The following is a 17517-nucleotide window of genomic DNA, read 5'->3' as shown; positions in this document are numbered from 1 at the left end:
CCCAGCCACTAAATTATAACTCAAGTTTAAGGGAGGAAATTAATTCTTATGTCTCAGAGGTTATTTAGTAATTCATTTGGATTTTGATCCTGCTTGACTTCCGGATGACTCTTGGTGGTTCATGTTTTAAAAGTGAGAAACAATACAATGAATAGAAAAAAGAACATGCACATTTTGAGGCAACCCCCCCCCCAACTCCAATACACCAGGGAAAAAATGACAGAGGTTCAACAACTACCTTAATCCCAAACCAAAGAGAAAAAAACAGGTTTTCATTTAAAACTGGGTGGGTGGTAGCTATAAGGGTCCCCGGGAAGATGCCCTTCCAGAGGGCCGGTGCTGTGAGAGAAAAGACATAGTTCCTGGGTCCCAATAGATGACATTGTTTACTGAAGGGACCTGGAACACGACCACTCTACCCAATTTTACTTATCTTAGACTTTCTTATGACAACCATAATAAATTAGTGTGCTTAATGATTCTATATTATAACTGATTTATTCTTTGCTTAAGGAACTCCAGTCAGTATAGATCTGAGATCCCAGCTGGCATTGGTTGTCATTAATATGTCTGTAGATGTGTATCTTGACTCTCTCTAATTACCATGTTCCACTAAACATTTTTGAATAGGCAAGCCATTTTCTCCATCTCCCCATGGCAACCAGTGTCCACAACAAGCTTTCAAAATTCCAAATGCACCATTGGCCAAAAGAGTAGCCTCCAGCCTCCCACTCCAATTTATCCTCACACTCATTCTATAAGTGAGGCTTGGTGAAGAAATTACGACTGACACAATATAATTCATTGAGCTTCATGATGGAACAGAGATTTGATTCTGGATCTCCAACTAACAATGTCACATTTTAGTTACTTCGACCTTACTGCAGATTAGAAGGCCAACAAATCATAGTTAGCTTTAAAAACTGAAAGAAGTCACAGCAGGGACAAGATATGCATCAGAGTTACTATGGTTTCACGACTTTGTCTCCTACTTTCTTGCTATGCTGGCTTTCTCTAATTAATCATGTCACTCCTTGATATAAATCTTATGCGAATCTTAAATCCTAAAGCATGCAGTTGTGGAAAAGTAATGTGCAGATAAAACACTACTAATTTCCAAGTTTCTGTGCCTATTATTGTACTAAATTAGAGATTGTTAAAATAAGAATATGTTTCAGGGTTTGCAAGAGGGCTGGTTCAGATTTAACTAAAATTAATTACGGTTGTTGCAAACTCAGTTTTACATCTGTGTTGTAGAACCAGCAAGTTGGAATTAGAAGAACCACAGTTGTACAATATTTTATGAGAGTAAGAATACTCCATTTCAACAGCAAAAAGAGAATTCGTCCATATCAACAACATGATTTTTCACATCCCATACTGGTTGGTTACACAGTGGCAAATATTCTCCTAATATGTGCATCAGACTCATAACATAATAGAATTTCTTTTGTAACCCAATGCAATATTGGAAATGTGCTATTAAATGATATTGATTTCCAGTCAAAAAGAACAACATACATACTATAGAAAGGTTTGCACAAGAGGGCTGTACTAGATCACCCAATACAAGTATGTTTTATTGAGTTCTGAGTTGCTCAGAAACAAGTATGTTCTGAAACTAATTTATTATACTCACACAACTTATATACAGCCATATCTGACACATTTCAGTAAGAGGCCTAATTTCCTCTATATTTTTTACTGATAAAGAAACACACATACCAGGTCAACAATACTAGTGACCACAGAAACAGTAATAATTAAGTTCCACAGTAGGGTCTTTACAAACACAGAGATACTGTACTACAAAATAAGCTACAAAGAATAGAGTCATTCCTAATTCAGTTGAATCATCATAGATTGCTGGGCCAGAGTGAAAACAGATGCCAGGAAGATGGTTTCACTCTAGCTAGGTACAATTCTCAATATTAAGTCTCTTTTTTCAGATTGTCTGAGTTTTTGTGTGTTCTTACCATTAAAAAAAAAATCCTTACACATGCTGGCTGATGCTCAGGAATGTCTTCAAGAAATCAAACTATTCCTTCACCCCAATACTTTGTGCTTCCTTTTACTTCTCTACCACCTGATTGAAAATGTTAAAAAAATGTCAGGCAATAAAATCATGGTATGTTATAGTTCGTAGTTTGAATTAATTATACTGTAATAGCTTTGTTTTTAAAATAAGCTTCATTAACTCTTTCTTTACCCGAGAATGGTACTATATTGGACTTAGAATGAGGTATCCTTCCGGTCACCAACAATGGACCCAGTAGTGAGTTTAAATCTCTACAAATGAGAAGGCAGGGTCCCAAAAGAACTTCCTTCCTCTGTTCTGGGACAATCTCCTTCAATCACAGGAACTGACTTCACTTACTTTATTACCAGGGACATGCCAGAATACTTTTAGACAAAAAAACATTTTCTGTTCTGGCCAATATACTTCTGGAGTTGCACTAACCAGCCCGAGTGCTTAGATTAGGGCATTTGAGTGAATAAATGGAATGTTTTGGGGAAAAAACAGTATGTTCCATTGCTGAAATGCCTCATTTTGGCGATTCCTAGTTGTACTTACAACCAACATACTGAAACCAGTATAGTAGAAACAACAAAAAAAGTACATAAAAATAAAGAGATACTAACTAAATAGCCTAAATATATCTGGTACACACGATGCTAACTTCTTCCTCAGATCTATCATCTGGTGACCAAGAAGATACCTCATGAGAAATTAAAGAATTAGTCTCTTGGCCACTGGAATGATGGAACTCACACAAAAAAGTATGCACTACATGGTGGGCTTGGTAATTTTAAAACTCTTTCTGCAGAGTTGTATGATCAAAGACAGGCATACATAACTTGTGCCAGATTAAAGTAGAAGGGCTAGTCCAAGCAGCTGCACCACAGGGGTATGTCAGAGGCAGCTCTGCTTCCAAGGTTACCAGTACTGCTCCTCTCAAAATTGAACAGACCGTGATCCTTTGAAAAATCTATTTGCCATTTGTTGAGTATGTCAGTGCTATATTTCCTAACTGAATGGTTAAGAGGAAAGAAGGAGACCCTCTTTCCTTCATTCTCTACTTTACAGGAGATAAATGGGGTCTTTGTTTGACAAAATTCCAATGTACTTTAGGTAAATTCTAAGTGTGCTGAATATGTCCAGCTGTACCAGGAATACTCCCTGCATGGGATGGGTACGGGCAGAAGAAGGGTCACATGTTCTCTTGTGATCTGTGAAAAGTTGAATTTATCTCATGGATGAAGCAGCAATCCATTTGTAAGACCACCTGCCTTAGTGGAAAATGCACAGGTCCTCCCTTAATGATAATTAATATAGTCACCATGAAGATAGTTCTCCATATCAAAATCTTAATTGGAACCTGTCTCCCAGTTAGGTTCAGCTGGTACACAATTGTGCCTGGAGAATCAGTATTAAATGGGAAGTGCCATGTAGAAAGAACAGACCCTCTGGAATATTGTATTCTTAAGAGGTGAAGTATTTCTTTAACAGCCCTGGAGTAACACTCTGGTTGCCTGTCTTTGTGATGTTAGCTGGCAGCCCCTTCTCCAACTCAAATTGAAGGAAACCTGAAATCTGCCTTTATCCATGTCTTTTGCAATATATCTAAAAGCCCTGCTGGTACATTTTTTTTTCTTTTTTGTGGTAGCTGGGTACCTAAAGAAAAATAAACAACTAGAATAAATAGACCACCACTCAGCAGCTATTTCCCATTTAATTTCCATATGTAGAGCTGAAGCAAGTCAAGGTCGGGTGTAAACTTGGTCTCTAGGACAGGTCATGAGCACTTGGTGTTCAACTCTACCAGATTAAAAAACCCATAAACTCTAAGAACAGTATATGGCGAGGTTCACTTTCCAGCCCTTACTCTTAGGAATGTTGAAGACAATGGAGAAGACTCTTAAGAAACAGTTTTCTGAGGGCACACCCTATATGGCAATGATATTTAAAAGATGTTCAGTAGCTTGAAGGACCCTGATATGCTTTACTTTGTTCTTAAGTTCTGAGGATATGTGGTTGCCTCTTGTTTTTATGAAATTCCAAATCATATCCCAGTTGGACTGTCTCTAACACTCACCTGCTAGTGGAGCTGGATTCCCACATGTATCCAAATTTTTGTCATTTAGTTCTACTGAAGATCATTTATCCTGAGGGGACATGCCTTAGTGGTTGGTGGGCAAAGGGCCACTGAGATATGAATGTATTTTTTCTGAAATGAGAAAGATGTCCATTCTCAACTATAAGATGAGTGCAAAGTCTTCTTTCCTGATCTGGTCTTGTACATCTTAGGTGCCATGGGCCCAGACTTCTTTTTCTCCTTGCTGTTAATCATGATGGGTATAAGAGGTTCATCAAACTACTTCTCTCCCAGGAACGGTTTGGATATGAAGTTAGTTTTGGATTGACAAACTCCTTCCAGTGCTTGAGCCAAAGTTCTTGTGAGCCAAAGTTCCTGGCAGATTGATTTGTATGAATTCTCTAGCCCTGGTAAAGAAAACATTCAACTGAAGAGTTGGTCATGAACTCTTACCAAGTTGTTCATGCTTTCATTTGTCTTATGTCAATTGAGATATCAGGAAGAAAGCAGCAGGCAGAAAACTGAGATCCTGATCATAATTGAATTCTGCTGTACATTGGAGTGCTAGGGCTACTGCCTTGGGTCAATATTTTTGCTCCCTAATTTTCTCCTAGTGTGGAACTGTTTGAGATACCTTCCTTGTTTCTGGACACTATTGACATAGGTGTTAGGCTGGGATCATATGAACAAGAAAAGAACAAATACAGCTTTTGGGGAGCAATTATAAGTTTTTTGTTTTGTTTTTTGTTTTAAGCAAGAACTGGGGAATTCTACTTCTGATTAAATCTACAACCTCTTCATTGGATAAATTAAAGAAAAATGTTTATCTGCTTATCTGATGATGCCTCTGAGGTCTCTTGGACTGAGAACTGACACTATGACTGCCTATTCTTTTGTTATTAATTCAGTTGCTTCCGACTCTTCGTGACCTCATGGGCCAGCCCACGCCAGAGCTTCCTGTCAGTTGTTGCCACCCCCAGCTCCCCCAGGGACGAGTCCATCACCTCTAGAATATCATCCATCCTCCTTGCTCTTGGTCGGCCCCTATTCCTTTTGCCCTCCACTCTCCCTAGCATCAGCATCTTCTCCAGGGTGTCCTGTCTTCTCATTATGTGGCCAAAGTATTTCAGTTTTGCCTTTAATATCATTCCCTCAAGTGAGCAGTCTAGCTTTATTTCCTGGAGTATGGACTGGTTTGATCTTCTTGCAGTCCAAGGCACTCTCAGAATTTTCCTCCAACACCACAGTTCCAAAGCATCTATCTTCCTTCGCTCAGCCTTCCTTATGGTCCAGCTCTCGCAGCCATATGTTACTACTGGGAACACCATTGCTTTAACTATGCGGACCTTTGTTGTCAGTGTGATGTCTCTGCTCTTAACTATTTTATTGAGATTTGTCATTGCTCTTCTCCCAAGGATTAAGCGTCTTCTGGTTTCCTGACTGCAGTCAGCATCTGCAGTAATCTTTGCACCTAGGAATACAAAGTTTTTCACTGCTTCTACATTTTCTCCCTCTATTTGCCAGTTATCAATCAAGCTGGTTGTGATAATCTTGGTTTTTTTGAGGTTTAGCTGCAGGCCAGCTTTTGCACTTTCTTCTTTCACCTTCATCATGAGGCTCCTCAGTTCCTCTTCGCTTTCAGCCATCAAAGTGGTATCATCTGCATATCTGAGATTGTTAATGTTTCTTCCAGCGATTTTAACTCCAGCCTTGGATTCCTCAAGCCCAGCATGTCGCATGATGTGTTCTGCATACAAGTTGAATAGGTAGGGTGAGAGTATACAGCCCTGCCGTACTCCTTTCCCAATCTTAAACCAGTCCATTGTTCCGTGGTCTGTTCTTACTGTTGCTACTTGGTCGTTATATAGATTCCTCAGGAGGCAGACAAGATGACTTGGTATTCCCATACCGCTAAGAACTTGCCACAATTTGTTATGGTCCACACAAAGGCTTTAGAATAGTCAATAAAACAGAAATAGATGTTTTTCTGAAACTCCATGGCTTTTTCCATTATCCAGCGGATATTGGCAATTTGGTCCCTAGTTCCTCTGTCTTTTCTAAACCCAGCTTGTACATCTGGCAATTCTCGCTCCATGAATTGCTGAAGTCTACCTTGCAGGATCTTGAGCATTACCTTACTAGCATGTGAAATGAGTGCCACTGTTCGATAGTTTGAACATTCCTTAGTGTTTCCCTTTTTTGGTATGGGGATATAAGTTGATTTTTTCCAATTTTGTTTGGACTACCACTGACCACTCTTTCTATAGTTATAAGAATAGGAAGAATAGGACAAGAATGTTTTCCTGAAAAGCAGAATACGAATTGGCCTAATCCAAAAGGGCTTTCTAAGAGGCAGGTTTCATCTTCCAAATTAATTTGAAAACATCAAACAAACAAGTAGCTCTCCAAAGCTATTTCACAAATCCTAAACTGAGCAATTCTACATATCCCTACAATGAATACCCACTCCCTTTTCAATATCGCCTGGTAAGATGGGGTGGACAATACCCTGTTGGCTCTGGAGGGATTATAGTAATTTATCTGAAGGATCTATTCACTCTACATCATGTGTGTGTGCACGCGCACACACACACACAAAGACACACACACAAAGACATGGGCATTCATATTGCTCTGCAAACCTTTTCAAAAATTGGGGAGAAACCCAAGAGCATCTGATTGATAGATAGATAGATAGATAGATAGATAGATAGATAGATAGATAGATAGATATAAAAAGACTTTGCATTTGCATTATTATCTCAAACAGTTAAATTCATTATACAATATTGTTACTTGGTATTTCTATTAGGCCACTCTTCCCCATCCTAGCATCTTTGCTGTATAACTCCATGAATTCCAAGTCATAGGCCATCCTGACTAAAATGTCAGGCATTGTAATCTACACAACTAGAAGGTGCCAGGCTAAAAAACTGGATTAGATTTTACAGAACTAATTGCACTGGTATCACAAGGCAGTTTATAGGTATGCAACTTAGAAAAGTGGATGTTTTAAAACTTACTTTAAAATAACAATGACATAGACATATCCATGTTTTTTGCAAATAAAATATACTTTAAATATATGAATAAACTTTCATACTGTGAATATTTCAAGCCAAACTCATTGCCAAATTGTTGATGGGCAAACACTTCTTAACTGTCAACAAATTATAGCAAAAGAGGTATCTTGCCAGACATGTATTAACTGCGGGTATTGCACGTAAAGAATAAATGGAACCTGAAACTATTATGTGCCTTATATGGAACAAAACATCAAAGAACTTAAAGTTGTCTTGAGCACAACTTCAGAAACACATAAAAGAGCATCCCATGAAATAATCTGAGTTTTAAATATTATATCTTTATTGTTAACAAAAATAATCATAAAGATAATTTCCCATCAGAAATATTAGGGCAAGCACAGCAATATAGTCAAACAGGGGCATTTAAAACATGCCAGGTTTCAACAGTCACATACAAGAAAGCATCCCTTGTGGGATGATAACAGAAAGCATTTCACAGAGCAGAGAATGCCTCCTTTTTGCTAATGCCTCAACAAAATGGTATACTATTTTTAAAATACCTTGTTTGCACAGGTAAATTAGTATAGATCAAAACAGAAGAGTCACATTTCTCATACTTGGTTTTTGGCTTCTTATCCTATTGAACACCAGGGACCACAATTACCCATCTAAACTAACCTTATCTCATTGTGGGTACCCTACCTGGAAATTCTGACTGCTATAGTCCAAACACATCCAGAGGATATCAACTTGGAAAGATTACCCTAGAACTGTCAGGAAAGTAGTTGTGGTTGGTAATGCTAACCACATGGTTTGTGTATGGCTTGCTTCTCAGCCGCACTTCTCCAAGGTGGGCAATCCTGAAAGCTAATTCCTCAGCTGCACGAGAATCACTTCATAAAAATTTGAGATAGTAAAGCAAAGCAAACTGAGTCATTCAGATGGACTGAAGATGATTTAATCAATTTACTTAATTTATACTGTACTATTAATGTACATGACACTTTATGCAGTTAATGTAAGCAAAATATAGGGGACCCTGCTACAAGAAACTAGTATCTAAATGGCTTTCCAGGGAACAACACTCAGAAGTATTAGACTTCCACATTCTCTTTATTATTTTTCACACTGAAATTATCTGATTCTATAGCCTTTCAAACATTTATGAATGCTTGATTCTGTTAATTCATGAAAAAGCAATCCATGTCTTGGCACATACAGATTTTTCTTCCCTGTAGTTGGGCACCATCACCATAGAAAGGCAATTTCTCCTGAGAAAGGCTTTAAAAAAATTCAGTATGAACTAAATTCATCTTATGCTCACTGCCAAAACGGCCATGTGAAAAATAATTCCCTGCAGCTGTATTTTAAGAGGAATATTCCTTGTATCTGACAGTTGCAATGAGCAGGACTCTATACATGCATGGGACAAGAAGCAAATATACAAAAGGTATAGTGCACATGCATTTTTAGCATACATAGTATAAGCTGATTTATTGCTGGATTAAAGCATCTGCTTTCAAAACCAGAGCTGAATCTTATCAAACTTGGCTCAGCTACATTTTCTTTCTACTAGAGAGTTTGCTTTTATCTTTTGGGTATCATGTGATACTTTATGCCTCAATTTGTCTTTCATCATGTTAAGTAGCAAACTGACATGAGAAAATACAAAGTAGCAAATCTCCTAAAACAAGGAGGTTAAAATAGTGCATTATCTTTGCTGTGAGTCTGTAACCTACATCATATAAACAACAGTTCCAATGAAGTTAGGATAATTACACTGGTGTGACAAAACTAGCATTTGAGCATGCTTCAATTACTTGCTTTAAATGTCATTCCCCATCTAACACAGGCAAGTTTTTAATATATTATGGTACAACTGGAATAGCCATAAAATATATTGCACTAATGCTACCTTGAAGAACTACCAACAAAAAATCAGTAGACTGGCCAACAGTAGCTCTCATTTAAGACATGTTTCTTACAAGTTAATCATTTCATTTAAGTGCAACTTATTTATACTTCTCAACTTATTTTTATATTGTGCATTACTGTAAAATGCTTGCAATTTAGTCATTACTAGTTAAAATCACTTTTGCCACTTTAACATGAAATTAGTGATGAGAAACAATATACTGTGTAATTATTTACAAGTTCTAGAAATAGAGAAATACTGCCTACATTGCTGCAGGTTCCTTCTTTTGTTGGTATCTATTCTGATTTAACATCCACTCCCAAACCTCAGTAGTCAATAACTAAGCCAAAAGGTAGACATGGGACTTTTACATGAGACCAAAAGGTTATCTAGCCTAACAATCTCTTCCTCACAGTGGCCAAAAAAACCAATTTTTTGTATCTCAAAATACAAATTTTTGTATTTTGTATTGAGTTTCAGTTCTCATACAACAACTTTTTCAGTATGGGAGCTACCCCGTGACTTTCTGCCCGGCTTTGGGGGGCAAGGTTTATGACACAAATCACTAGAGTGGGCAGGACCAACCCTTCCAGATTTTTCAGGGAGGAAGAAGTTGGGAAGACAGGTGAGGTTGAAATTAGTGCTTTAAACCTGAAACTAATAAAGTATTTATTTTGCCCATTAAACCACCCCAAACAGAAAATTATTTGGGGACCAACAGGATTAAGGGATGCAAAAGATGCCTTATGCATATGCAAGATTTAAAACACCTAATTTGTAAACCCCTTAAAACTTCCTTCCTTCAAATGCCCCAAAACACAGAAAAGATCCAAACATTTCAGACCCATCTGTGAAGGCCGCAAATGGGGTTGTCCATTCCAATCTTAGATCCTTGTTGATGTCCACATAAAGCCACATACAACAGTAGAACAAAGACACAGAAGAAAAATAGGCATTTCCATGGACCATAATAATCCATTTGCCTAAACCTAAATATCTAATAACATTACCAGAAGAATGTTTCCTGAGCATAAAAGGTTGTCAAGATCAAATCTATATGAATCTTGGCTTTGTAGATCATGAAGATCTTTATGACCTTATACTATGTCTTTTTATTCAAGAGGGTTACATACTTTCTATTGCATTGTTTTACAAGACAGATACTGTTTCCAATACATCAAGCAAAGCTTACTGGTAAGTTGCCATAATTTATATTCCTCTAAAGGGAAAATTTTCATTAACTTTCCCCAATGTTTATGCTAAGAAACACTGGCTAAGCCAACATCAGCTTAATTTTATATAATACTTAGGAAAGCTAGAAATAGTGTTTTCTCTTCCGTGACCTAGTAATCCGAGTAACAGGAGTCTCTTTGGGCTGATTTTGGCTAATATCTGCTTTTGCTTCAAAGGGGCTCTTTGATCCAATTCTCTGCAGGTCTCTCCCCTGGCTAGCATTAGAGACCTGACCTTTGTTCAAAGTTTGAAGCTCATCTTTGATTTTAATTAAAGTCTGGCACATTTGGGTGATTTGTCCACTCAGGTCAGACATCCTCTGGCTAATTGCATGCATATTGTTTGCCACATCTCTATGGATCGTCACCAGCTCTTGACAGAAGTGTCTGAATAATTCAGTCTGTTGAATGTGGGAATCAAAGAGCTGATGGTCAAAGCCAGAAATGGGTGGATTTTGGACATGAGATTGAGGGGGCCCAGTGGAAGATTCAGGACAAGAGTTTGGGTGCATTATTTCTTCCCTTTGGCTTAGAATATTTGAATGATCTGACAAAGATGAAGAATGGAGGAAAGATGGCACGGAGAGATGATCAGTTTCTTCAGAACCCCTCTGTGATGAAAAGTGATGCTGCTGTGAGGGGCCTGCCACTTCTTCTCCTTCATCAGCTTGAAACAGAAACAGGAAAAAAAAAAAGAAGACACCAGATTATTTGTACGAAGGCTTTCCATTGACAAGCTCTACTTCAAGAAGTTCAGAAGCCAAAAATTAAATTTGGGATTTAGTGAAAACTAAGAGTGTTTCTATACTATTGAGACATTATTAAGTAATTTCTTATATAACACAATATCTGTTTTGAAAACACATGAAAGGACCATTCTGGTTGAACAGATGACATAGTAATAGAGCAGAGCCCCCAATTTTGCTGAGCCAGATTACAAAAGCTAAAAACAAAAAGTGCTCTGTTACAGTGTTCCCTCCTGATATAGTTTAATCATATGCCCATTTCCAGATCACTATATTAGACTGGAATGATTTAATAATTTGCACAAAGTATTTTGTAATCACTAAATTATATAGAAAGCTAGTTTGGTGTAGCGGTTAAGGCATCAGACTAGAAACTGGGAGATTGAGTTCTAGTCCAGCTTGGGCATGAAGTCAGCTGGGTGACACCTTGGGCCTGTCACTCTCTCTCAGCCCTAGGAAGCAGGCAAGGGCAAACCACTTCAGAAATCTTGCCTAGAAAACTACAGGGACTTGTCCAGGAGCCAAGTCGCCAGGAGTCAAGACTGACTCAAAGAGGCACTTACACACACACAAAATAAAAATAAAATAAAATTATACAACTGAATAATATAGCTCTGAACCACTAGTTGCAAGGCAAGCAATAATTACTTTTTGGAGTAAAAAGTATCAACAAAAAACAAAATGATACATGACCTATAGTGAACCTCTAAAGAGAATTCTTACTTCCTCATAGTATACATAGAAATAAAGCAAGTACTAACTTACTGTTCTAATGAAATACTGTTAATTGTATATCAGGAGCTTTGAGGTCAGTAAAAGCAGCAGTGATTGTATGGAATCACTTACTATCTGTATGCCTTTTGTAATGGAGAGATTTGCATCCTTGACCAATCTTGGACAGCAATTTTAAGGATTCCCAAACCAAGCCATAGCTCAGCAGCAGAGCTCAAGCTTTCTAGCTAGATAGTCCCAGATACCACAGCAGTAAGGCAAAAAGAGGCCACTGACTGAGATCTTAGAGAACCACTAACTGCTGCAGCAGACAGGCCTGCACCAACATTTGAATCAATAACAGGACAGTTCATTAGTGTGCCATAAGCCACTGTAGGCACAGAAGTAGCAGCAGCTCAAGCATGGCTATACCAACTGCATGCACATCCCCATTCCTCCTTCCTTTACTAATAAAGAGGCTTTACCACCATTAACTGGAATATTTTGTGTCCTTCTGTTTTCTATCAAATAAGAGCAAGTTCAACACTAGCACATAATTTTAAAAAAAGCCTTCAAAGAGGAACTTATTAAACTTCGTTGGATTGTTCAAAGCAATTGTTTTAGAAAACTATTGCCTAGTATATAGAATTGTACCTATACAATTGTACCTAACATTGCCAGCTGAGATCTAAACACAAGCTAGTGGGGCATAATTTCTTCCTTCCTTAACCTTATTGCAATGCCATCCCCCTTACATCTAACTTAAGGTTTTCCAGTCACAGATCTCAGTGTATTCTCTTGTATCAGCAAGAACTATGAAAGAACATACTGATAGTACAGCAATTGTTTCTGAAATTTTCATTACATTTGGTACACTATATCATCTGTATCCCCAAGACCAATGAAAACAGTTATGTATTTATGATCCTTGTCCGAAATGTCACAAATACCAGATAACATATGCTGAGTAGCAAAATCCCATTTTGAATACGTATAAACCAGGGCACATCCACGTATGAATAAATGCTGAAATTCTTGATGGGAAGGGAGAATAGCAGATACAGTGATAACAGGTATCTGCAAGCTGAGTACATTAATCTGCACAGTATTGGCTCAATGTTAGAAAAGGATATGGAAATAAGGGTAACACCAATATGGATTATATGCAAATGAGCAACCCATATGGCATTTTTGGTACACTACTGGCCTGTTTTGAACTATTTCTATATCTATGAAGGAAATCTACAGGCAATTCTCATTATTTGCAGTAGTTATGTTCTGTACAATTGCCGCAAATACTGAATTAGCTAATGCTAAAACCACAGCTGGGAACATGCACATTGAACAATTCAAATGTTTTGCTGCTCTGCATGTCTGCAAATATGAATCACAAGTATTGATTTTGCAATTACAAATAAATTTTTGCAAGCAAGCAAATACACATATATGCAATCCACAAATAACGAGAATTTATATGGGATTTATTAATGATGACAACATGATTCAAACTTTTGATTCCTTCTCTCCCTTGCTGCATGAATGTATGTGTTATATATCACACACGCCATTCTATAGATGGAGCAGTATCACATTTTCTATACTTTTTTGCTAACCTTATTATTTAATAAGGTTCACAGCCCATATCAGTTCATTCAAGATGCAGCTTCATGAATCAGTAATGAAGGTACCAGAATGGGAAGTATTAAATGCCTCAAGAAACATGAACTAGGAGGTTGGCTTCACCTAGAAGGGAAGCAAGATCTTTTCTATAATACACTACTTTGTCAGAACCAAGCTGTGCAGCAGGGGACAGACAAGAGACAATACTTACAACTGGTTGATGGGCTGTCAACCACGTCCAGATCCGCTCTCCGGAAGCCGTGCATCTGGCATGACGAATGCAGCGTCGACTCGATGGCTCTCTCGTGGGCGGTCAGGACAATGGCCGAGGGCCTCCCCGGGCTGCTAGGACTGGAGATGGACCTCCGCATGAACGCCAGTTTGTCTTTGGTCCTTCTTTTCATGTCGTCCCATCTGTGCTTAATATCTTTTACAGACCTGGGGACATGGCTCACTGATGTGATTTTTCTGGCTATAACTTCCCAGATCTTGTCCCTGTCTGCATGGGATAGACGTATTGTCTCCCTTCCAAACAGCCTGGCTTCGTTCCGAGTCACTTCAGTGACCAGAATGTCCAGTTCTTCCCTGGAGAACTTGGGTTTCCTCTTTCGTTCAGTCATGTTCCTTGGGTTCAATATCCCACAAAGCATAAATGGTAAAAGGAAATCAATGTGACGTACCCACACTACTAAAAACAAGAAACATGATCGACTGTACATTAATTTCCAGCTTGATGAGCTTCCTCTCCTCAAAATAATGCCTTCCACTTTTACACACACAGACAAAACAGAAGATATTTTGTTTGTAAAACAGCAGTCCTCTAATTTGGTGGGGAATGAAGATTCACGTGCAACCTGTACCATATTTTGTGTAATCTTTGCACTTAAATGAACAGGTATTTGGAGGCTTTGTTCATTCTTGGAGGAATTAAGTCATCTTTGGCAAGAAATAAAGCAAACAAATACCAAATATTCTGATACAAAAAGCAGTTCTAGGGATAGAACTGGTATTTACCACAGGGCAATGACTCAAGAGACCTAATGGATTAAATACGAATAAATAAATAAATAAAATCAGCAAGGTATTCTGGATTTTCCACACTGAGAATTTTACAAGATTAGCAACTGTTATTCGTCTTGATTAAATGACGTTTGCTTCTTTCATGGAAAAGAATATTGTTTCTGTTAAATAGGCTAATTAAAGCTCACCTGATATTACAAGTAGATTTTAGTAGACAAAAGAGAATTGAGATGCTAAGAAGAACCATGGCTACCTTTAAAATTTACAAGTTTGCTTGGGAGAGAGGAGGAAAATCTGAGAACTTTGTGAAATTATCTGCAAGAAATATTCACACAACTATTTTCCACAGTGTTTTGTAATCAGATATAAATTCCATCCAAATTGTCTATCTTTCATGTGCTATGACTGCCACTTCATACTGGACAAGTTTACCAAGTATCCTATAACTGCCAAATACATACAGTGGTTTGTTAAAAAGTCTTCCTGACCCAACCATAATGTTTATCACATGCCCGTGGCAAATACTTAGCAAGAAAAGAGCCTTTCAACTTTAATGAAGAATGCAATGTTGCATAGTTCCAAAATGTGACAGAATGTTTTAATAATATATAAGCATTCCCCACAAGTGAGCAGATGAACTAGCACAGAATATACTTATCCCATGATAAATGCCATGTGGCTTACGTTATATGATCAGTATATGCGCTAAAGCTCCAGAATAATTAGGAATATACCATATTGTATTTAGCCGAAATAATGCATTTTCTGTATCCTGTTGAATTTTACATCCATTATAACGATTTCTTTTTTATCACACCAGACTTTCAGTACAAACCTAAGCTAATTTACTCAGAAATAAATTATATTTTTGTAATAACTTCTCAGGAACTTATTTTAGAAGGCTCAGGGCAGTTCTAATTTGACTAAAATTGCAAGAGCAATTTAGGTAGGACGCATTAATTTTACTGTCATTTCTGCAGTGCCTGGAGTATCTAACATCCAAAAAGACTATGAAGCTCAAAATGTACATCCCAATGTTTCAAATTTTAATTTAGCAAAAGAAAATGTAAGAAAGGAAAGAAGTCATACCTTTTCTACTTAAACTATGCTTTTGAATACTTTGACCACTCTGAGGCAGCATAAGCCATAAAAGAAACTGTTTTAGCATAACAGTTTCAAATCCAGGAAATATTTCCAAAAACAGTATCCTTCGAAGTTTAACTTACTGTCAGAAACATCAGTTGGACCTGGTTACAGTATTCCAATGAGAGAAGGTAACCCACATTTCCCTTTACTAGTAGCTTATTTCCCTAGCTAACCTTGCAGTTTAAAAATATCTTCTTTGCCCTGACATGGTATCTATTTTTTATAAAGTGACACAAACATTTTTAGAAAACAAGGAACAATGCTGTACCAGCCTATTACAACTTGAAGGTATTTGAAAAGAAAATAGAGAGGCAGCAAACTAAGAAAATATATAAAACCGTTTCCCATTCTATTGCAAACTTCAATTAACATTATACCCACAAGTTACTGTGTGGCATTACAAAACCCAAGATACGTTTCAAGACTTGAGAGGGAAACCTACAAACGACTCCACCATTTCCACTATATTCTGTAGGAACCAGGCTATTCAACTGGACATTCCTTTTGACATTGTGGAGAGATAGTAAAAAAATGGTCAATGAGGACTAATTATTATTAGTGGCCATAGAACACTGATTTTACATGAAAAGAGAAGAAAAAAGAGAAGTGAAAACTGGAAGAAAACTGGTATGAAAAATGCTGGATTACGGTATAGGGAATGTCCAACTGGTTGGAACATAGAACAATAGTTACAAGTTTCACAAGTAAGCTCTAATATCAATATACATGTAAATTATACATTTGCAAATGTATATTTGCAAGTATGTGAACAACTTAAAAACATCCTGACAGGATTATTTTGTAACATTCTCAAGGAAATCACCTAAATAAATAATTCCTAAACTTGTTCTCCATTCGTCTATGGAGCAATAAAGTCACATTTGTAAACATGATACAAAGAAAATCTAAAGAACTGATATGTACAGACTGTTTTTTTTAATTTGATAAATACTTTTGATTGGCTAATTTCTTCTATATTCTGCTTCTACTGTTATTATATTTTCAATCCTACTATATGCAGGCATGTTTACTCAGAAATAAATCACACCAAGTTCAGTGTGATTTCCTTCCGGGTAAATCTAAATAATATTGTAAATTTCCATACAGAAGGCAAAGTTTTGACTGGTATAAAAATAACTGGTGTTATATGGTATTTGGTACTAGTATGCCATTTCATCTGTTACAATATATCTTCAAGGAATGAATCTATATATTTATGGTATATAGTATGCTCTCCTAGCAGAGGCAGCTGAGAGTTGTAAGTCAAAGTTTCCCCACTCTTGCAATATAGATACCATAATTTTATCCACAGCATTGTTAAGTTATTTAAAAGGTCACCATTCTTAGTACAGTATCTTCAGTGTTTTGAATTTTGCTATGACCCATGTACCATGTGAAATAATCTATAGCACAAGTGCACCCACAGACCCAAACACAACAATTAGGCATATATCAAGACTGATTTAGGGAACAAATCAGCAGCAGCATATTATTGAACAATTTATTCTGTTCTTCATGAGCAAAGTTGTGAAATCATTCATGTAAAGTAGGAATAGATGGAAGTTTTTGTAAAAATCAGTGAGAGGTAATAGAAGAGTTATCTAACTGAAATTTGTGGACGTGTCTTATTTTGCAGAAATGATCTGTGTGTTCTACTTGTCCTGCTGTGCCATTAAAAACAAAAATAAAATAGCCAACAATCCTAACAAAAAGGACGAAGCAAGTTTCCGATGACAGAAATTTTCCATTTCTGTTCTGTTCTACTATAGCAAAACTTTTTAAAAGTTATTTTAATATCCACAAAAGGTAAACATAAGCAAAAGACAGAAATAGCTTCTAAACCACTGGTGACCAAGCTCTATCTTCGTCCCCTATAAAACCCTGGTTTTTTTGTACAAAAGAGGATAAGCAGAATATTTGCAAGAATATTTAAACAATGAAATTAAAAATCAAATCATAATGACAATCATTTTCAAATAATGAAAACAGGGAATGTGTATTCTT

At 37.1% G+C, this 17517-nt stretch overlaps 2 protein-coding genes across 3 annotated transcripts in view; both read right to left on the bottom strand.

Moving 5' to 3' along the window:
* LOC134487701 (zinc finger protein 862-like) overlaps positions 1 to 17517 on the bottom strand; it is a 65187-nt gene that overhangs the window by 22196 nt on the left and 25474 nt on the right. The window lies entirely within an intron of this gene.
* Positions 7442 to 17468, bottom strand: LOC134487703 (uncharacterized). The gene is made up of 2 exons (XM_063289653.1): positions 13559 to 17468; positions 7442 to 10937 (listed from the first exon to the last, which is right to left on the bottom strand). The coding sequence occupies exons 1-2, from the start codon at positions 14208 to 14210 to the stop codon at positions 10354 to 10356; spliced, it is 1236 nt and encodes a 411-aa protein (XP_063145723.1). The 5' UTR covers positions 14211 to 17468; the 3' UTR covers positions 7442 to 10353.

Source organism: Candoia aspera, chromosome 1 (assembly GCF_035149785.1).
Source record: "Candoia aspera isolate rCanAsp1 chromosome 1, rCanAsp1.hap2, whole genome shotgun sequence".
NCBI lineage: Eukaryota > Metazoa > Chordata > Lepidosauria > Squamata > Boidae > Candoia > Candoia aspera.
Note: the sequence above shows the minus strand (reverse complement) of the source record. Positions and strands in the feature narration are given on the sequence as shown.